The sequence below is a fragment of the Centruroides vittatus genome, unplaced genomic scaffold, assembly GCF_030686945.1.
Source record: "Centruroides vittatus isolate TY-2023 unplaced genomic scaffold, ASM3068694v2 contig_786, whole genome shotgun sequence".
Lineage (NCBI taxonomy): Eukaryota > Metazoa > Arthropoda > Arachnida > Scorpiones > Buthidae > Centruroides > Centruroides vittatus.
This window is the reverse complement of record NW_027122506.1, coordinates 732,814-756,692: the sequence shown is the minus strand read 5'-3', so window position 1 is coordinate 756,692 and position 23,879 is coordinate 732,814. Positions and strand designations below refer to the sequence as shown.

Sequence of the window (23,879 nt, the reverse complement as noted above, 5' to 3'; positions counted from 1 at the left end):
TCGGATATAAATTTTCCAGATAAGATCAAAAGTAATCAAGAATCTTACTTCAAAAGACAGCATTTCTTTAATGAAAACACCTCTCTCCCCCCTCTGTCCACGGTCCGATACACTCTACAGAATTTGATTTTAAAAATATATACTGTATTTTTATTTTTTAAATTTAATTTAATTTAATTTTTTATATATATATAACCAATACACGTGAAGTATGTTTGATCTCTTATTAGCGTAAAATTCTCGAGGGAGGTTGATAGAAACGAGATAAATTTATTCAACCGATGGGAATTGCATTCAAGCTTACATATTGACATAGGATAGACGACCAAGTTCCTATTGGTAGATGATGTGAAAAGATTTGCTATGCTTTGTATCAATAATAGCACACCATTTGAGTTTAAAGCGCGATTTGTATGATACAATGTTTTTTAAAAAATGGATATTTAATATTTTTATAAACTTTAAACTGTTTACTCGATTTATTAAAGTGAAAATTCTGTTTTAAATTAATTCATTCTTTTAATAATAAGAGATTTGTAATTGAATGTTATGCTTTTATATCATCACCCTTCTTGCTTAATGTACCCGCCGAGTCTTCTTCGCTCGACGAATTGCAAGAGAATATCATTTGATTATACATTTAATTTTATACGGATTTAATTCAAATATATATTAACTACAAGCCCAAATTCCTCGTGTAGTTCAGTAGAGTTATCAATATTTTATCTACCCTAAAACGGTTATAAGAATAACAATAGATAATAGCGTAGAACGTCGTGTAAACTGAAAAGTATGTCATTAAAACTTCGCTAATATGCCAAAATCTTTATTGTTATATCGATGAATTTATTAAAAAAACAGTAAATAAAACATTATTTAATCTCGCTTCCTTATTTTAAGTGATGCTTACGACACAATTCTCTTCCTATTAACATATTTTAAGCTACCTTACGTCCAGGCTAAATAAGTTACAGCCTCGAGCCATCAAAAGCCTCTCTCCATCTTCAATAAGATGAATTAATATGTATAATTCATTATTATTTGATAGAGAATGGGCCTCTTATACGTCGTAGCTTAAAGCTACCATATGTTTAAATCCAGTGCTTCTTAGGAAACGGATGCCTAACTTAACTCTGTATAGATTAAAAATCGTAAGGAAAAATTATCATGTTAATATTTTTATTTGATAGTGATCAAGTAGTGTTTTTTTATGTGTACTATACGTTCAACCATTCTTTATGGCTTGAGAAGTGCGATGAGACCTAGGCTAGTCATAAATGTGAGACCGCACCCTTCACTAAAAAGCCACAAAATACACAAATAAAATCAATAAAAAATAATATAAACATATTTTGCATCACTTTCATTTATACTATTTTTTATATAAAACCTAAACTTTGGGGGTCCTTTTGTGTCGTAGGCCCGAGAAAATAATCCTCTTCTGAATGAAATTCACAAACGTTTTAATGGTATACATTACACATCATTCAAGTCGATTTATTTAACAGATATCTGCCGCCTCCACCTTTAATGCGAAAGGTAATTAAGCAATTTTCAAGTAATTTATTAGTATATTTTTATTTTTTATCCTAAGAGGGCCTTCTTAAGCATACCTATTATAGATTTTTCAGGCGGCGATGGGACGGGGGCCCCGACATATCCAGGACTGAGCGCCCATGATAAAATCCGACTCTCCAGAGCGGTAGGCTAACGCCTTAATTCCTCCAAATATAATAACATTTTGTCAATCATTCTTCAGCAACATAATACAACTTTAAAATCTAGTATTTTAAATAAACATTTATTTATAAACTGATTATAATCGATATCTATCGAATGTATTATAAATGTATAATAGACGGAATCATTACAGAGTTTATATATTAATATATGAATTTTAAAACAGTATATAAATAAAAGAATTCAAAAATTAATTTTAATATATTCGAATAAATAAAGTTTTAATGAACCGTTAAATCAAAATTTAAAATTCAATTATTTTCAGTACTGCCAACTCTCTCCGAATATAATATAAATAATTTTATATAATATTCAATACTAAATGTTTGTTAAATTTAATGAATATTAACAAAAATTTAATTCTAAAATAAATAAATAAATAAGTAATATCGAATTTAATTTAAAATTTTAAAAATACAGTATTTAAAATTTAAAATATTTCCAAAAATAGCGCCATCTACTGAATAAATTACATTTACAAAAAAAAAAAAAAATAATAATAATGATATAAATATAATATTCGAATACGAATTCAAAGAGAAATTTAAAAATAATATTTAAGCGGCATATTTAAAAATTAATCTAACGTAATCTATCTAAGAAAATGCCGCCTATTCTTAAAAGCTAAAACGTCGTTATCTCGTACGAACCATGAGATTTCTTTAAACAAATATTTGTATTAACGATCGAGTGTTAAATAAATAATATAAAAAGGAAAACATAATATTAAATTATTACAAAAATATTTAGTTAAGGATTTAAAACGAAATTTTACATTATATTTTTACTATTTATTCTTCTCTTCTTCGCATATTAAGTACCTAATTCTTATAACGTTTTCACTCGAAGCACTTAGAAATTCAAACAGAAAAATAAAAAAAACTAAAGATAATTATACATAATCTGAAGATTTTTAAATTCCTGTAGCAAATTACCGATCCCATGACAAATTTTTATTACTTATTTTTTTTTTTTGAATTTAACAGAAGGAAAGTGCAGAAGAAGCGGGGAAGAAAGAGAAGGATAAAAAATAAAATAAAATAAAATAAAGACGAAGAGACTATTAGAAAGCGGCATCAGCATTAGCGAGATTTGTAAATAAGATTTAAATAGAAGGAAGAAAATTATATGTTGGAGTAAAAACAAGATGCTTTAAAGATTTATTTTTCTCTTGTCGACTTTTATCTCTGTTTTCGGTAGAAGAATCCTCTCTTGTAATGTTTGCTTCGGTAAAAGAAGTAACCAAAGACGATAACAAACCACTGATTACCTGTCAAGTCTCAACGATTTTGGAATGCTCCTGTTTAGAAGTGGAATTACTGTCAGATATCACAAGTACTTAGATCAACAGTGAGCTAGACTCTGTTGGTTTTGTCGTAAGCTCTACCGTATAAGACATACTTACTGATTAGATAAATATTGTTTAAGTTGAAAAATGTACTCTCTTTATATCTATTTCATATTATTCGGGAATATATTCTAATGTTAATACCTTTCTCCTCCTTTTTTTTAAAAAAAAAAAATATTTTTCCTAAATGGCTTTCTGCTTTGGACTTCGAGTCGCCGTTATCGTATGAAACTGGTCTTGCTGATTTGACATTGATAAATTATAATAATGTCATCGAGTTTTGTCACGAAATAATTCTTCGAATAAATGAAATTACGGGCCAATAACTAAATAACGTTAAGCGTATTATTGTTTAGGGTTTTAATTATATTTTTTATTTATTATTTTTCTACTTCGCGCGCCGTGACGTATAGTCCCTTCAAAGGCACTTTTACACCTTAAAAAAAAAATGATTTTAAATGCTTAAATTTAATTTATAAAATTAAATTTAAGCATTGTTTTGCTTTGTTTAATTAAGATTTAAAAATTTAATTAGCAATTTAATAAATTATTCAATGTATTTATTAGAAAATAAAATAAATATTTTATTATTTTTTAAAATTAAAATATAACATTATCAATTTTTAAATTGATAATCTTATTGTATAATCTAACACATATCTTTGATTGAAGCGATGCGATTGTCGCAAATCATAAAAGTCAATTCATATAATGAATTTGATTTAATATAAATTTAATTAATGCTTCCGTCGAATAAATATAATTAAGTTTAATTTAAAAGGTATACATTATATATATAAAATTTTAATTATAAAAAAAAATAAGCAAAAATTCGAACCTCAACAGTACAGTTTGTATCTTTAACAGAAGCCACAGGGGATTGAATAAGTAGAAATTTTAATACATTTATTAAAAAATAAATGTTTTTTTTTTATTTACTTAAACCTCAACTAATCAATAATAATATTTATATACGAGAGAGAGAGAGAGAGAGAAAAAAAAACAACAAAAAAACACAGGTTTAAATATTTAAGTGCAGCAACCCACTCAAATTTTTTCGATACTCGTATGCGTTATCGATGGAAAAAATCTCTTAAAGCTGAATTGAAAGGATATATTGATATAGGAGCATTAAATTTTTGATAATCTTCCCTTCCGACGTTTTATCGTAGAATGGCGCGAGCGAAAGCGCATCCCTTATTTAAATCACGTGATTAAGAAATGCTAAAAATCTCTAGATTCGCCTCAAATCAAACCATTAAATAACCGCTTAATGTCAAAGCCATCACGCCTATCGGCGATACGTCACCTAATCCTGTCATGTTACGCCCTGACAGGATATTTATCAAGAGAATATATCGTAAAAATCTTCCATAACCTGTCCTATGAGAGGTCGTTTACCAATTGGAACAATTCTTTAGCATGCTGAGATTCTTTTTTTTTCGCTTCTCTCTCTCTCTCTCCCTGTTCCTTTTTTCCTACCAGCGATATGAAGACGTGATGTTCGAGATGACGTTTATTTACAGGATACGCCATTGGTTGCTTCTTAGCGAATCCTGGGATACTACACGAATGATTGTAGGAGTTTTTAGTCGACAAATAGTTCATAAATCTATCAAGTGTGAGACAGGTAAGATTTATATGTCTAGGTTTTTAAAAACCTAAAAGAGATATTGTCGCTGCCATTAACTAATTGTCACCTTTACGACTAACTTTGTCGACTTACATAGTTTTATATTATCTAAAATCTTTAAAAATTTATCAATTATTTATTTAATTTTTGACCTATTTGATTCGTATCAATGTTTAGAAATGCTACGACAGTTTTATTGTGTTACAAAACTAGTGTTTTCTCCTATTCTTCTGACCGAACCCACCTGTTCAAACTTAACCCGGATTATCTCTTAAGTATCGGTTAATCTTATACTCTTAAACTTATAAAAGATGTAAAGCTATAAAAGTATAATATAAATATAGCAGAAGCTCTAATATATATATATTTATACATAAATATATATTACAATGTTCTGTATAAACTGTAAATCTTGGTTAGTATGACACGTTATGTGTTAAGCTCCGTAAAGCCAAAAAAGTACTTTAGAACGATCCCATTTTACGATTAGGACCATTACAGTGCTTTGTAGTAGCGATTATGGAACGTTATTTTTATATCTTCAATATCTTAGTATTAGAATTTCGGTAGTATCCTGTATAATGTAAAAAATTATGATCTAAATAATGTTGTTTGATCAAGTAAACGAAATTACATTTGTCACAGTAATACACAAGAGTTGATGTTATGGCTATAAATATAAATAATTATAAGAAAATTGTACTTATTATTATAGTAGTAATGCTTAAGAATGCCTTCTATAACTATAATAAACTATTACAGCTATAGCAAAATTATAATTGTGATAATAATGCGTAAGAGTTGCTCCTACATCTAAATTATATTGTCATACTAGCAACTTCCATGCTTTGCTACTGCACGATATACTTTATAAGTAGTATACTGTACAGTACAGTAAGAACACTATACAGTAACACTTCTTCAGTATACAATAAGAATAGTATATAGTAACACTACAGAACACTAGTACAGTAAGTATACAATAAGAATAGTATATACTCAGTGAGAACACTACACAGTAAGTATACAATAAGAATAGTATATACCAGGGGTGGCCAACTTTTGTGCACATAAGATCTACTTTTTATCGTAAAAATGTGTCGCGATCGACTTGTTGTCATAGGCATAGTCTAAGTGAGGAGGGGAAAGTGTGAAATACATACTATGTTTATACACTGTTTCAGTACGAAGTGCACTCATTGCTTATGAGTCGAGTCATAACTGCAGGCATACAGTTGCGTTCGGTTACAAATATAATACATTAAGTCAAGACATCGCTAGCGATCGACCAAAATTGGCATGGCGATCGACCGGTCGATCGCGATCGACTTGTTGGCCACCACTGGTATATACTATATACTATTCTTATTGTATACTTACTGTATAGTGTTCTTACTGTACTAGTGTTCTGTAGTGTTACTATATAGTATATAGTAACACTACAGAACACTTGTACAGTAAGAACACTATAAACAGTAAAACTTCTGTTATTTATGCATAAATCAGTTCCCAACGCCTTTTTATTATATAAGAAATTAATTTAGAAATTAAATATTTATAACAATTATAAAGTTTGGAGAATGTACTCTTATTTTAAAAAGTAGCATTCTATTCATTGTATACAAGGAGATTCCGGAAAGAAATTTAAATGGATCTTAATTAAAAATTAGAATAGTTCATTACTTTAAAAATAATTAAAAATGAAAAAGTTTTAAGTCACCCTTTCACTTATTTAATGTCCACCAAGCAACAACAACAAATCCGTATAATCTCTTTAATTAGGACTTGATAGTTAATTTTTAATAAATTAAAAGCGAATTACAGGAAGAAAGATTCTTTAAACATCGAATGTTGGATAAGCAAAAAGACAGGGGGAAAAAAACCACCCGCTTCATTAATTTGTAATTCATAGAATTTAATTATTCAACAAAAAGAATTTATGCTTACAGTTTGAATAATTAATAAGTTAGTTTTAAAGAACGGAATTAAGTCTGATCAGTTAATTGAGTAGAATTGTGTTAATAAGATTAATTGAGTATTTCCTACTTGATAATGATTATAGTAGTCAGTGGCATTCGAAGTAAATGCTATTGTATTATAATGGAATGTTAAATGCTGCTCTATACCTTTATAAATCTATTAAATTTGCAAGTTTTACCCTGCCAAAAATGATAATAATTGAATGTAAACAAGTTATGACTTTATATTTAAACGTTATTGCTTTATAGATTAAATCCCTCAGCAATATAAAAGCGATAACACTAAGCTTAATTCGCTTTAATTATGAGTTACACAAGTACAAAATTTCAGAAATTTAATTGAAAAAGCGAATTAAAATTCTATTTCCACGATATTTTGTTAATTAATACTATTTTATTTATATATTTTTATGACTTTCAGAGAAAGGAAGGCTCTGGGGCCTTATATCTCACTTCTCTCAGATGCTGCTCACAATAGAAATTAATATTGATCAGGAAGGATTGTTTAACGATTCAATATAGAAGAACCAAATGGATACTTTCTTATATAAATAGAGGAGAATGGAACAAATCTAGGTTATTGCCGACATTTTCCTAATGAAAATTCTTTTTGGTAATAGTTAATAATGCTTTTATACGACCCATTCTCCTCGTATTTATAGAAATTGGAGTTGATCCGAGGCGCTTAGTAACGATATTTTACGAGCTTATTCTCAAGTAATTTACGTCAGATGGAGCGCATAAACATCTTTACATTTATGCAAATTTGTAAGAAAAATCTGTCGAAACGCTTTATAAGTTATTTGCTTTTATATGGGCCTATATAAATGTATAGCTAGAGGATAGACGTGAGAACACTCAGAACATGTTTACAGGCAAGTCATCAGTTTAAAAATGTATAAGTTGGATCGTGCGATGAAAATATATCAATTTTGTTTTGTTTGACTTTCTTTTCCTGTTTGATTCTTACAGATTTATGAGGCGATCAACAAGAAAAATATACAATAGTAATAACAATAATAATATTTCGTGTAGAAAACAAGCCAGTATAATTAATTCTTTAGTTATTTTTTCTTAATTAAAAGCTAAATTACATTATTTATTTAAAGTAACAAACCAGTTTCATCGTACGTTACAATTCAAGACGCTGAAATGACGTTTTTTAAATTTCGCTGACGTCATTAACGGTTGCTTAATTTTTAAATGAAATATTATAAAATAGTATTATTAATTTAATACTAATACTAATACTAATACTACTAATAATAATAATTAAAAATATATTTTAATCATTTTTAAATTAATATTTTTCGAATTTAATACTTTTAATTAAATTTCAAACGATAATTTATTTATTACGTCAGATAATGAGGTATGATTACGTAACGAACTGATTTTAAACTTTTAAAACTTCGTTTTCTACTTAATTGAAATTTAATAAATTTACAATTAAGATATTTAATTCAATAGTAATTAAAACTGTATTAAACGTCTATTAAAACTTCTTTAAAACGTCCGGCTGTCGTGACGTAACGGATTTTTAATTAAAAATTTTAAACGGCAGAAGGTAATTTATTATAAAATGAATTATGGACTGGTCGAAAGCTTTTTCCTATTGATATATATTGTCTTTGCTTGATTCTAGAGTTGAAAGGTCGTAAACTTTATAGTAACTTGGGTGTTTTGACAGGTGGAAAATGCGAAAGTTCGGTTACAAAATTTGACACGTTGTTTGTAAATTCTCATCGCTAGGTGGCGACAATGTTTGATGGGGGCTAGTGATTTATTTCGATACGATAAACACGCTTGAAGACGAAAGAAGCGAAAGATTTTGCGTGTTTTTTTTTTTTTTAGGTTTAATTTTAATATAATTTCACTCTTTAGATTCATATTCCTTTAATTATTGATGAGGCTTCGTTAATTAATTTTTCAAACTTTTATCATCGCTTTTATTTACGCAACACGCTAAAGGGGGAACGGATTTCTATAGAAAATTGCCCCCTATTTAGGTGTTATATACGTGAAAAAAAAACAAAACTCAACATAGTCGTGGGTTCGAACGTTCACTAATAAGCTGAAATTAGAAAATGAGTTTAAAGCAGGAAAAACGACCTTTACGATAACTTTCTCTAATTTTAAGCGATTTATTTTATATTTTTCTGTTTTTCCCTGATATAATTTGGGAGTTTTAAGATAAAATTTCATTAGTAAATTGAAAATTATTTAGAAATGTCTTATAAAAAGAGAAAATTTAAGAGGAATAAGTTATTTTTAATCGATTTTAAAATAGCTTAATACTTAACAAACGATATAATTTATGTATATTTTGAATATTTTAAGTTAAAACGATCGATTAAAACTTTATCAGTAAATGTTAAAATAATTTATCGTTGCCGATGAAGAGTTTGCGTTTGTTTCTAAAGACAAACACTTTAAATTGAATTTAAATAAATAAACGTATCATTAAACGTTTTCGAACGACTTTCGTCAATCTCAAACGATACATTTTTAACTGTAAATTTCAATTTTATACAAAATACAGCAAAGAATTTCTAGCAGATGTGTGTATACTGAAATAGCCCAACGTTTCTTGTATAAAAATACAAAAGGAATGATTATTCTAGGCGTCAAAAGAGTTTTCCAGGGCCCCCTTTACTTTAAGGAGCTCATCTTTTCACGTGTGACATCCTTAAGTAAAGTATACTGGGAAAGTGGACCGGAGTGCTATTGACTAAATTCACTCTGACAGGTGAAAGCATAATTCACCTGTCTACAGGAAACAATTAGAGGACCCGAGATGCGCCCCCGCATTCACGAAAACTTCTATTCAGACGTGTCCAAGCTATGCCCCGGGCTGGTAAACCTTTTGTTTGTTTTTGGTCAAACTGCATTCTGCCCTTTTGTATTGAAAAATAACCAAATAATGACCTTCACCGGCCATATATCACGTGCAAGGACTACCGATTCTACCTATAGATATACTGTAGTGTACGTTAAAAATTGTCAAAGGGAAATAATATATAAGAGAAAAACTTTTAGTTTCAGAATTTAGCCGCTAGGTGGTATCACATAGTGTTGCATTGATGAAGTAGAGAAGACGCTCCGAAGAAAGTTTTCAATTATTTTCCATTTTAAAGAAGAAATTTGATGGTAAGCTCGCATTATTAAAATCGTTTCAATTATATTTCTTATTTAAAGTTAATCGCAGCATTATATTTTTATATTTCCGCGTATATACAAAAGTTCTATTATTTCTAACTGCACGAGCTGTAAGAGTCACGTGACGTAATTTTTTAAATTTAAATTTTTGAATTATACACGTGTTACATTAATGATGTTTTAATTAATACTAAACGTTGTATAATCTAATATAACGTGTTTACCAATTTGTTTTCCTGTTATTAAATGTACATAATTTTCATAATTCAATAGCACGTGACTATACAGGCAAAATAAATAAACATACTGAATAATATATATATAATATACCATAATTCCGTTATAATATACCGTTATAATACACCAAGAATAATTATATTTATTTGCTAATTAATAAGAATTTATTGAATTAGATTCTACAATTAAACTTATATATGCAGGAAACACGATGATGAATTTATATTATGCAGTATATTAATTATGTGTTTTAATAATTTAAAAACACGTTAAAATTATTTTATAATTTCCTATAAATATATAACTTAATTAATATAATTTAAATGACAAACTTAATAAATAACATCAATTTTAATTAATTAAACTGATTTGTTTCCTTTCAGATAACAAAAATATGAAAGAATTTTTTGTTTGGTTGATAACGGCGTATTTGTTTAACGATATAACAATAGCTGGTAGTAAGTAGGTTATAAATTTATATTTTAATTATAAGATGAAATAATTAATTTATATATTATAGACGTAACGATTTGCTCGATGCAAAATTAAATATTGTCTTTGAACATTGCTGTTTTGAAGGTTAAACACATAAATGCTTTTGTCTGTAGGAGCGTGAGTCAGCGTAACTTTAGAATATTATGGAATTTAGCAAGTCAGGCCACGTTGATACACCCCAAAAAAAGTTTGTAGAATATGAAATACAAGAAAACATTTTTGTTTTTTTCTTCTTTTTCTAAAAATCTACCTACATTATTTTCTGCTTTACATTTTTTTTCAATCAGTACACCACTTTAAATTTTCACACCTTTAACTCTGTGTTCATCGCATCACACGTAAATATCAATTAGTTATCATGAAAAGATTATTTTTTATAATATAATACAATATTTATGTAAATTTAAAGTGTAAAATGGTTAATGTTACCTTAGGTAGCCAAGATGGCGGCTCGTCTCTGATTCCAGCAAGGAAACAGTGGGACGCACGTTCTAACCTAACCTATTCTAATAAATTACCATAATTATTAGCAACCAAATTATTAGAATAGGTTAGAACGTGCGTCCCACTGTTTCCTTGCTGGAATCAGATACGAACCGCCATCTTGGCTACCTAAGAACATTAACCTGTAAAATAGATCAATCACTTCAATCTACAGACTCCATGTTTACTTTTTTGAATGTTCTATTTAAAACATTCAGTATTAGGTCCATATACTGTATGTGACTTTATTATATCCGTGTGTACGTTGTTTTCGCGGTTTTGAAACACACCCTTCTCAATTTATAATAGTATACCTCGCGTATAAGTGCCTGTTCTTATGCGTGCCGGCTTGTTGTGGCTTATAAGAGCATTGCACTGCTGTGCCCAGTATAAATTAAATGTAAATGTACTAATACAGTAACTATTCAGCGACCCATGCCCATGTATAAGAGTAAGCTCGAAAATATAGTACGTTTGACATAATGCCCATTAAATTACACAAGAAGCATTTCAATAGTAAATAGCGTCGCATAAAAACAATTTTATTTCAACGTTAAACGATTAAAATAATTCCAGATCCTCCCCGAATTCGCCTAAAAAGTATACTGATATACGGCGTCAAAGGAAAAGAAGTGCAGTTAAGGTGCCCCGTTGATGCTGATGGAGTTGATTATTTTTACGAGTGGCAGAAGGATAAAGAAACATACGATGCTATCGAGCGGGATTCAAATTATAAAGTAACTCGAAAAGGTGTGTTGAAAATTAAACAAGCGGAGAAACAAGATGGCGGCGAATGGACGTGTAGAGTTACGAACGGATTTGGTAGCGTAGAAGCCATTGTTTATTTAGAAATTATCGGTAAGTTTAAGGTTCTAAATTGGTATTATTCGTAAGTTCATTATGAATAATCAGATTAAATTCTTATATATCAAGAGGAAAAAGAATTACCTATGTTTTCGCAAAATAGCCAGATAGAAAATGACTATCCTGAAGTCCATCATAAGAAATATCACTTTGGAAGTAAGTATATCAATATTATTACTAGGTTAATGTTACCCTTGGTGCCAAGATGGCGGCTCGTCTCTGATTCCAGCAAGAAAACAGTGGGACGCACGTTCTAACCTAACCTAACCTATTCTAATAAATTACCATAATTATTAGAATAGGTTAGAACGTGCGTCCCACTGTTTCCTTGCTGGAATCAGAGACGAGCCGCCATCTTGGCACCAAGGGTAACATTAACTTATTATTATTATTATTATTATTATAGAAAAAATAAAGTTTGTATTAATTTGCAAATAATTACAATAATAGTAAATTGCATTCGATTTTAAAAAGTATTATATGAATATTTTTAAAACATGAACGCATTAACTCGAGTATGTGATGAATGACAATGCAAACACATTAAACTAGAATGAAATTATAAGGGTTATTTTCAGTTTTAAACTGATGCCAAAATAAAATTAATTTTTCGAAAATATTCAAAAAACATTTACGTCGTTAATCAGCATAAAACTGTGTTAGTTAATTATAATAACAGTTATTTAAACTGATATCGACGAATCCCCGGAGCAATCTACTAAAATATGACCCCCACTTAAAAAAGTTAGAAAATAAATAACCGACATTAAATTCGAGAGACACCGTTTCATTCATATTTAAGCATTGATATCAAATGCAAATTTGCTACAGTATCGAAGACCGCGGCTTGATTAACTTGCCAAGGATATAATATATTTTCTTCCCCTTTTACATATTTAATAAAATATTCGGAGTTACATTTTTTTTCCCTTTCTTTTTCCTTTTTCATAACGCCTAATTTTATTTAAACGACATATTGATTTAGTCGGCGAGAACAAATCCGATTTCAAGAAAAAAAACTCGATATGTCTAGACTCTATATTGACAACAGAAATAATATTCATAAAGTTTATCACATAAACACTGGAGTGAAAGGAGAGCTTAATAAGTAATTGCAAGTTATTTAATAAATGCTTTCTAGATAAAATAATGGCAGCGTAAGGGATTCTTTATCGAGTTTTATAAGGAATATCACGAAAAATTATCATAATATCTCTCCGTATTGTGACAATGCATTTTAACGAATAAAATTTAAGAAACTGTAACCTTTATATATATATATTGCATTACAATTTAAAATACTTCCTATTGATTTGCCAGCAAATAAAAATTGTCTAACGACCAAAAAAACACTTTTAAAATATTTAGAGTTTCAGAACATTATAAAAAATTTAAAGCCATACTATAGAAAATGAATTGTTTGAAAAGCTACCTTACATAGTACACATCAGTGAAAAGCCTATTGAATTTTCCATACTGGATTGCATTAAAGAATTAATTTGATGTCATAGAACGGCGTGCAATTAAAAAGGTGTATAAAATTTTATTATTTTAAAATATATTGCTGTTTTTTTATTATTATTATAAAGCATGTGCCAATCGGACTTTACCATCGCGTATCAGTAACTGTTACGGGTATTTAAAGCGCAAAATCTGGCAGCGCTGATAAAAAATCAAAATGGCGGTGAAGCGGTGTGTCATTATTTAAAACTGAAACTGTCTGGAGCGCGCGTGTTATCTAAGGTAACAATTTTGGCTAATTTTAAAATATTTAACACTGTTGGAATGGTTCAAAATCAGTGTTGTAAAAATATTTACAGTTGTCTGTAACAGTTACTGATGTACTGTGATAAATAAAACAGTTATTAACGTTTCAAAAGGTAAACATCCTTCTGGCACTCCCGGTATTTAAATATTATGTACGATGATGATGACAGGTAAGAATTGTCAAAGAAATTAAATATAATTCGAATTAACGAACAAATTACACATTTAAATAATAATAATGAGTATTCGTACGACTCGAGTATGATTAAACATTTTCTGTAGCAGAATTGTAGTGTTTTAATTAAATTAATGTCCTATAAATATAATAAAATATTTTAAACTTGTCTCTTTGTAAGATCCATTTTGCGCTCTTTAATTGTTATCTAAACAAATCTTTTGTACTTTCTATGTAGATTTTTTTTTAGTAGTACTACACTTGTGTAATTCTACACGCATATTCTGCTCTAGTATATTGTTGACAAAATGCTTATTTCATAATAAATCGTATTAGCTTGATTTTAATAGTTTGTCTCTTCAAAATACATACTGTTCTGAGTTATACATGAGAATTTAGTCGCTGAGGCGAAATTTGGCGCTGCTGTCCTCGTACGTTTTGTAACGAATTTCGCAGCTAAACACGGCTTATAAATAAGAATAACTTATGTCAGTATCTTTTAACGTATACATGTTATACTGGCGGCCATATTTTATCGTAGTAACAAGTGACGTAATATCGCGACTCCAGGAGGTCGACACTAAGAGTTATATGTAAAAAGTATAAATGCATGCATTTGGATATTGTTACTCCTTATATCTATAGAGACGTGATATACAACTATACTCAGAATTATATAGGCGTATTTAAATTTATGTCTACATGCTGTAAATACGTTCGCAATCATATAAAAATTATATAAACTGATTAAATGAAGCGGTTTTTACATGCAAATTTTTCGATTTCTCTCCGATTTTGGTAGCGATTGTTACTTTTTACATGCAAAATATACTGTTTTCATGCAGAAAACAGTACAGTATATTAACCCCATACTTATTATTATTGTATAAATTATAAAATTCTGAAGGTATATACATCATTCAAAATAAAATGACTACTAGAACACATCCAAGTGTTTCTATTTATTTATTTTTTAAAAATAATACGAGTTAAAAACTAAACATATTTGCTATCTTACTTTCCAATCACAATTAATACTGGCAGTGTTTTAAGTTTGAGGCTCTCTCTTTCCTGTCTACGATTATGTAAATTTATTACATATGTTATATTCTCTTATATAATATGTATATAGTGTAATACTACACCCACACATACACACAATTATAATTACTTTTATGTAAATGTTTTTAAATTGAAACTACTAATAAACGAGTGTGTGTGTGTGTGTACTGTGTTCTTTAGCATAATGAGATTCTGTAACAGATCATTAATTAGGAGTTAATATTCCAGATCTTTCATATGAGATCTTTATCCCCGCACCTACAAACTCGTGTAATTTAATTAAAAAAGTATTAAAATTATAAACAAAATTTCTTAATTATAATGCATTAAAATATTTAAACAACAGTAAAAATTAAAAGTTATAAGGATAGATAACAAAGTATAAATTTAATTTAATTTAAAAGATAAATAATAATAATAATTATTATTATTTCTATTATTGTTGTTGGTTTATTGAAATTCGAGATGTAAATATTTTTAAAGTATACTAAATAAATAATTTCCATTTTTAAATATTTAATTTTATTATTATTATTTATCATATATATAAATTAAGGCTTTATAAAAAGTGGAAGTAAAGAAGAAATTGATAAAAAAAATCATCACATTAATCATGGCACGTCGACTTACTTTATCTTAATATAGATTAATGATTTTTTCAACCAAATAAAATTTAGAAAATGGCGAAAGAAGCTTCGGCTTCTAGCAATATTTTAATATTTCTGAACCCAGAACTGAGTGATTATTATTTGACTTATCTTATTTAATGGTAGAGTATGGTAAATTCTAAGAAATTTTCTAAAAAACTGATTATATTAACTTTTATAGTGTTAATTCTATAAAATTATCAAGTTGAAGATGCTTATTTACAGTGTGATCATAATTAAGTAGTAGTAGTTGTAGAAAAAACTGGGCAAATTTCGATTTTCGGATAAAAATTTTTACTTCGAAATTTAGTCGCTAGGGCGAATTTGGCGCTGCGGTTCTACTGATGCGCTTATTACATTTTTTAAATATGTACTACTACTTAACTCTCGAATTATTTTATTTCAATTACAGACGTGTAATGTGGAATTGAGGATCGAATCAAAGATGTCCTCCATCTCCGTGCTGTAAAAACCTGAACTGTACAGTACAGCACACTCGACGGTTGAACCCAAGCAATCTGCGTACAGTCGTAATGTGTGAAACTTTTATACAGGCAGATTGGGAACATGCGGGGGTGGTAATGTCATGCCTACACGGCATTATTTATACGTATAAAATTGCCTCGATAAACGAGGCTCCTTGGGTAGCTCCATAAGAAAAAGTCACGGGTTCAGACCTGATGTTAAAAACGATCCACTATTGGCGAAGTGCGAACCCACGACAAAATTACCAGTATTGTTTGCACCAGCAGCACCTAAGTTTAACTTTATTGAGGGCCCCAGACTGGCATCTCGTGCCTGTTTAAGTAGGCCCTAATTAAAAATCACTCATTGACATATTTTTTTTTTACATCGTTTAGGTAAACCAAGGTGGTTGGGTTTATACAAATTCAATTCTACTGACAAACCGGCAGGCAGTACGGCCATTTTGAAATGTAAAGCGGCAGCAAAACCGGAACCTAGCATCACGTGGTATAAAAATGGTAAAATTTTAGAGCACGAGCCTAGAATAAAAATACACGGATATAAACTTGTAATAGAAAGTCTAAGAGAAACGGATAGTGGCGTTTATACTTGTATTGTTTTCAATCTTCACGGATCCATTCAGAGAAATTTTACGTTAGACGTCATAGGTATGCATTTTTTTTTTTTTACATTTTTTAATGTATGTACATATATTTTTTACATATTTATTTACGTATGCAGGTATAGTCAACGAAGAGCCCGTAATAACAGGAAATCATCTAGTCAACACAACGGTATTTTTTAACGAAACGGCAACTTTTCGGTGCAACGTAAAGAGCAAAGTCCGTCCAATAATAAAGGTAATTACGTCTTTGCACCTAAAAAATAATCGAGTGTACTTAAATTCTAAGCGTAACGTTTACGTAACAGTGGCTGAAACAAGTAACACCTAACGGTAACAAAAACGGGCAGCCAACTTTTAAAGTGAACAACGAATCGTACATAGTCCTGAAGTCCTCGGAACACGTTAAACAGGAGAACGACTCCTACTTAAACAAATTAATTATAAGGAATGTCAACATGAAGCATGCCGGAAAGTATGTCTGCTGGGCAGCCAACATTCAGGGATATAACTTTAAAAGTGCCTCTCTGTCTGTCATAGGTGAGTAGGTGTTTTTTTTTATTGTTATTTGATTGGAGATGTAACGTCACGGGAATTAACTATTGTTTCTTTTGTTAGAACCACCTAGTCAAATGGAGCCCAAAAGTGAAAGGTTAACCAGCGATATAGTTATTGTTATTATTGTTGTTGCTATAGTAGTTACGGTGTTTAACGTAGTTCTTTTTGCTCTCTACGGAATATCCCGTTGCAGAACAAATCGCAATTCATCTTACAAGCGTTAACATTGTTTTAAAGTCATTTTATTCTCGCTCATCCATTTGTAATTATGGCATTTTTTTAAAAAATTATTATTGGAATTCTGTTTTAGAGTGAAAGCAAAGTTTGCCATTCTGTCAGATTTTTTATTATTATTTATTGATGTTTTGTCATGGAGAAAAAAAAATGTTTTTATATTAAAAATATTTCTTATATATATATATAAAACTTCTGATGATTTCTAATAGCATTAACAAATCTAAAATTATCAGAAGACATATTTTTATTATCAAATACAATTATCTGAAGTACAAAGTTTGTTATTTTCAAAACTCTCCTGTTTTTTTTTTGTTTTTCCAAGCTTATTTTTGAATTTTCACATAAATATAAAAGCACTTAAACTTTTTCCTTTTTTAATTTAAATGTACATTAAGCAACAGCAACAATTTTTTTTTATATGTACAAATAAACATGATAAAAAATATTTACAGCACCTTCGTTTGTTAACCTCTTCATAAAATAGAATGCTGCGGATATTAGAAGATATGGTCGAAAGGACACGCACGTATATGTATAATGTGTATATATATATATCTATTAAAAATATATCACTTCTTTTAAACGTTGGCCACCGCGCCGAAGCCAGTCCGATGGGTCGAATATGTACAATGCAAGAGTGATTTGGATTTTAGTTATTGCTTTACAAGTTTAACAAGCTTTGATGTAGAAAGAATTTGTAAAAAATGTTTTTGTTTTTGTTTTTTTTGTACAAAAAGTTTGAGTTTGCATACTTATTTTATAAGTTAAGTATTAAGGGGGAGAAAACGAGAAAAAATATGACACATTGATATGTAACGAAGATGAGATTCCAGACGCGTTACGAGTTGCAGTCTAAACAACTTTGAGTTATCGTCCAACTTACTTTACCTTTTAAAACTTGTTCTTGTAATTTCTGAAAAGAAAAGAGAGTTAAATGAGTATATGTTTGTATATGATATTATTATACTAATAGCTGGCGTTATAAACATTCGTGGATAAACTACGCTTCTTCAAAATCACTTTAGAGATTAACTCGTGTTTTCTAAACCGTAAAATTTAGTTAAAAGCACTCGCTACGTTAATGAAGTCGGAGACGTGCACTTAAATTACGATGCAAATGCAATAAAATATAAAAATACATCTACTAAACGTGCATTATATTTTTTAATTAATAAATCAAATATTTAAGTTCATCAACTAATGTAATGGCAGGCCACAATATTGATTTTATTATAATGGTCTTATATATATATATTACCATCTAAAATTATAATTGTTGTATTGAATAACAGGACAAGTTTTTTAATGAATAATTAAAATATTTGAAAGTGAAAAATTAAATTACTAAAATTAAGTCTTTTCATAATTCTATATAATAGATTTGATTCCATGGAATATATTTTTTTTTATAGTAGCATTTGCATAAAGCATTAATTATTAATAGGAGAAGAATCATAAAAATTGTGTCTTATATTTTTTATACCAAATTTTTACATTAAATCAAGGATTTAATTTAGAAACCTGAATAAATCTGATTTTACAATGCTCAAGTTCAAACTATAATTCAAACTGTAAAAAACAATTGTATAAAATTCTAAAATATTATATTAAATGGAGAAAATAAAACTACGAATGTAAATAATTATATTTAAAACGAACGCAATAATTTAATATTTACCGACTCCGACTTTCTGCCCGCAAGCATTCGAATGGCCTTTTATTCAGGCTGGGGGCCCCAACTGAAAAACTATGGGGTCCCGCAGAGTTGTAAGCCTGACACCTTATGATCTCACCCAACTAATTGGTCATTCATTTAAGTTTGGAAAACTACCAGTAAAATTTTATGGATTACATAAAAAAATTATTTTCTTAAATGTTTAAAATTCTAAAAGCATCTGAAATGTTTTAGAGAATGAATTTTGAATTAAGTTGTTAAGTACAGAGAAACTAAGAAATAAAATCAAGTTTACAAAGTTATAAATATGAAATTATATTTACTTTTATAAAAATAAAATTATTGTTCACAGTACAAGCGTGATATAGTAAAATTTTGCCTTCTATTTTCAGTTGTATTCGTCAAAAGCCTGTATGAATAATTTTTCGCGCTACTTTCGGGTCAAAATTATGTTATTATTTTACATACTGAAATAATATAAAATTTGCATTTAGATACCGCAAATAAATTGTTTTTAGAAAAAACTAGCAGCTTATTAGAAATTTATGTGTTTATTCTGGTGTTTGTTTATCAAATACTTCGTTCCTACTTAAGGGAATTGACGTCGGAATATCGAAACTAGAAAGAATAAAAGTTTAACAATTTATAAACGACGATTTTCTAAATCGAACAAACTTGCTATAAAAACTAACCCTTTTTGTAAAGATGAAATAAACAAGTCTGCTTAAAATTTTACAAACAAAAATGGGAGAAAGTTTTTTAAGAAGGGCCAAAGAAAAAGATTAATAAACATATATTTAGGAAAATATTTTATTTTATTTTAATAACAGTTTTTATCTTCTACACTGTCGTGTATATGCAAACAATCAGTAGAAGAAATTGAAATTAAATACTTTAGATATTTAAAAAAATGAATAAATAATCAGAATATAAATATTAAAACAATAATTTTGTAAATTTAATTCACTAAAGAGCTTGAATGAAGAAAGCAATTGCAATCTGAGCAAAGAGCAATGAAGCCAACAATTAGCATTTTCAAAGTACCTTGCCTCTGAAAACAAACTATACAACATGTCTATCATTATTTATTAGCATACAATGTCAAAGGCAACCTTTATTTTGTGGACTGAAAGATTTACGAAGTATTAACTTGCACTTTATAATAATCATATTGGAAATAAATAGTAATGAATAAGTAGAATTGTCTAAACATGAAATGTATCTAAATTTCCTCATAATATCACTAAATTTAGTGATTTGAAAAGCATATACCAGGGGTGGCCAACGAGTCGATCACTTGCGATGTCTTTACATTATGTGTTACACTTGTAACCGAACACAACGCCTGAATGTAACATGCAAATGCATGCAGTTATGACTCGACTCATAGAAAAACACAGCCATTTAGCTTGAATATTTGGTACTGTCATACAGTATCTTCTTTTCTTTAGTACAGATATTAACATTATTATTATTTCTCCCATTATTATTAAGGTAATAAAATAAATTCCAAATCTGTCTTTATCTGTAGGTAATTTGAATTAATAAATATCGTTAACTCATGTTGTTTTAATTCCTCTGGATGTGAGTTTTTTGGCCCGTTAAACAATTGTTGTTTTTTATGTAGGTATCTGTACAGGGTGTTTCAGTATGAGGTACACTCCCGCGTTGATAGATTAATAAAGAATAAGTCTAAAAATCTTATATCATTCCTCCATGATAAATTTTCCTGGTCCACAAAAAAATTGCAAAAGAAATCTTAAAATCAAATTATCAGCCATACTGTGCATTTTTATAACAACTTTTTCATATTTAGGAATGCATAATACCACAGTTTATACACTGCAATTGATAAAAAAATTAAATTATATTTTAAGTTACTAAAAATCTATCTGAAAGATTTTTTAGGTACCGCCTGTACGGAATGAACTTGTACCTGCAAATATCAAAAGTTGGGTCTGAAAATTTATTTTTTTATGAGCCTTATATCTCGAAAACTTCATAAGCGATTTAAAACATAAAAAAATAGTTTTGAATATATTTTGCTTATCAACCCATAGCTTGCAGGAGTGCACCTCGCACTGAAACAGTGTATAAACATAGTATGTGGTTCACACCTCCCCCTCTCCACTTAGACTATGACTATGACGACAAGTCGATCGCAACACACTTTTAAGATAAAAAGTAGATCTTATGTACACAAAAGTTGGTACCCCTGCTGTATACTATGGTGTGAGTAAATAATATTAGAAATACTTGCGCTGTTAATTTAATTTAGTCACTGCAAGTCCAGACGATTGAAATTCAGAATAGAATTGCTTATACTCTGAATCCCAATAAAATAATTAATATATCTATGTAGTTAATTCATCTAATATAGCCAGCTTATAATGAAAACACTCCACACTTTTAAAGATAAGAAATTAGTGTAGAATAATCCTTCCTACAGTCATGTGTAGGTGTGAGAGCTAAGCCCTAACAAAACAATTAGAAAGTAAAAACTACAGTTAAAAATAAAGTTCTAAGTAAAAAAATAGTCCAAAACAAGACAAAGATATGGATCGGAAACCATCTTGTAATTCTCTATAAAAATGACAATATAATTCAAACAAAGAAAATTAAGGCCTTGAAACCTGCACAGAGCCCAGGAGATATCTTCCAATATTAACTGAAACTTCTAAGAAAAGACTACGACACAAGACCCAAACTTAAATGGAAAGTCTCGATCGAGAGGAACAATAGACAAATCCATGGAGATGGTAGTATGGATTTGTTCATGGTATCAACTCCACGGATTTGAAGAGAGAGCTAAATCTTAATGCAGAAGAATGAAGAGTATTTGTCAAAGCAGTCATGAACCTTTATGGCCCTGGCAATAATAATAATAATAAATTAGAATGATTTTTTAATATATAAAATTATAAATATATCCTTAATAAGTATAAATAAGAAATAAAATGAATATTTTTATCACTTTCAGTTAGATGTGAAAGCTTTTATTTATTCAATTAAATAAATGCATAAAATTTAATGAATGCATGACAATTTAATAACGACTATATCTTCATATACAGTAAACCCTGTCCAACACCGAACCTGCCTAAAATGGAATAAAATGTTCGGTACCATATGATTATGGTTTACATAGGTTTTACTACATAATTTACAAACTTTCTTACACCATATACATCCATTCTATTTGAAACAAGGTTGGTCAAGCCGATCTGATAGCACACTCCACAAAAGTGAATCAAATATTAATTTTGTTTAAAATAAATTTTATAAATTCTTGGAATCAAGTAGTTATTCAGTAGAATTTTCACTGAATATACTGTAAGGGATGTTGTTTATAGATTCCAGAGGAGCCAAGTAGTTTTTATTATAGCTTAGTGATTGTAAAGGAAAATGTTCAGTTCCTTTTTGCGCACATGCGTGGAAATACATAATGAATAGATTGAACAGATCATAATGGAATGTGCACATGCAACCCTCCTCGGGCAGAGGAACCCAAGCCACGGGTAGTGGCACCTTCTCCCCTTCAAAGGGGACCCCGGCCTCAGGTAGTCGCAAACCCTCCTCAGGCAGAGGTGGGGTGGCATCAAATGATCTCCTGGCAAAACTAATAAATATATTTGCTGTCAATTGCTGTCTTGAATATATAATGCTGTTTAATATATATGTAAACATATATATTAAGCAGTGAATAACTTTAATTAAATAGAAAATAATATTTATCATCAGAGGTTGTATTTGTCTTTGTTTTTATAACATTCTAGTTTTAGTTTCAGTTACAGCAGTGGCTACATATAAGGTATATTTTTGTGTGCCAATCAGTTTTTGTTTAGCCAAAAAATTTCTGTTATATCATTTTTATGTTCTCTCATTTTCTAACTTTACGTTAACAGAAACAACTTGCCAAATCGTTTGACATTTTTCTGAAAGAAAGTAATAGTAAATGGTATTATTGACAATCTAACAAATAAACAATGTTTTTTGTGAAACATTATAAAACAAAAGTGATGACATAATGCATATATAACAATATATAATTGAACAACCACCACTTCATTAGCTACATGAAAACACGCATCTATTGTAAAATTCTGACTTAACTAATTGATATATATATATATTTTTTGCAATGTGAATATTTTAAAGTGTTTTTGAAATCAACATTAATAGGACAGTCATTTTTTATATACATTCAAAATAAAAACAAACTGTTAAGATCTGAAACAATTTTACCCTTTATAATTTTTATATTTTTATACAGTTCCTGAGCATGTCTACCTTCTATAGATGAATTTACTTTATATATTACTAGCAGAGATACCCAGCTTTGCTCGACAAAATTATATATTAAGTAAAGATAATATACTCAAATTCTCTGCATACACATTTTTATGTATATGCAGAGAAAGAATATATACTTATAATGAAATAATAATAATATATCTGGCCAAAAAACAATTTTACATCAAAAGAAAATATAGAGATTTGCTGATAATATGACACAGGTGAAAATGGTAATAGTAAATGTTTAATATTGCATAAATTTTCCTAAAAGAACAGGCTTTCACTTTTGCCCATTAATTTCTGCAACATTAGCCTGTTGTATTTGAATTTTGCAGTTGACTTCACTCCAACTGGTCTCTGGATGAAACTTTCTACTTGGTGAAGACCTGATAGCAATCAGATATGAACTAACTTACTCTTGCAAACATTATTATAAT

General features: G+C 29.0%; 2 protein-coding genes across 2 annotated transcripts in view; one reads left to right on the top strand and one right to left on the bottom strand.

The window, feature by feature from the left end:
• The first annotated feature begins 4,606 nt into the window (after window positions 1-4,606).
• On the top strand, window positions 4,607-18,355 carry LOC136981662 (fibroblast growth factor receptor-like 1). Its single transcript, XM_067278000.1, has 9 exons — window positions 4,607-4,718; window positions 9,740-9,850; window positions 10,480-10,554; window positions 11,651-11,932; window positions 12,008-12,094; window positions 16,450-16,722; window positions 16,796-16,914; window positions 16,985-17,216; window positions 17,295-18,355. The coding sequence occupies exons 3-9, from the start codon at window positions 10,491-10,493 to the stop codon at window positions 17,456-17,458; spliced, it is 1,221 nt and encodes a 406-aa protein (XP_067134101.1). The 5' UTR covers window positions 4,607-4,718; window positions 9,740-9,850; window positions 10,480-10,490; the 3' UTR covers window positions 17,459-18,355.
• The window catches only part of LOC136981661 (serine-rich adhesin for platelets-like), a 23,788-nt gene continuing 17,606 nt past the window's right edge, over window positions 17,698-23,879 (bottom strand). The window contains exon 9 of the mRNA XM_067277999.1: window positions 17,698-18,384. Coding sequence (XP_067134100.1) covers window positions 18,310-18,384 — 75 coding nt within the window. The 3' untranslated portion in view covers window positions 17,698-18,309. The remainder of the gene's footprint in view (window positions 18,385-23,879) is intronic.

Coding starts and splice junctions, on each gene's coding strand:
- LOC136981662 (XM_067278000.1), top strand. CDS start 10,491: ATGAAAGAATTTTTTGTTTGGTTGATAACGGCGTATTTGTTTAACGAT. Junction 12,095..16,449: donor TAAGAAATATCACTTTGGAA/GTAAGTATATCA, acceptor TACATCGTTTAG/GTAAACCAAGGTGGTTGGGT. Junction 16,915..16,984: donor AAGTCCGTCCAATAATAAAG/GTAATTACGTCT, acceptor TTTACGTAACAG/TGGCTGAAACAAGTAACACC.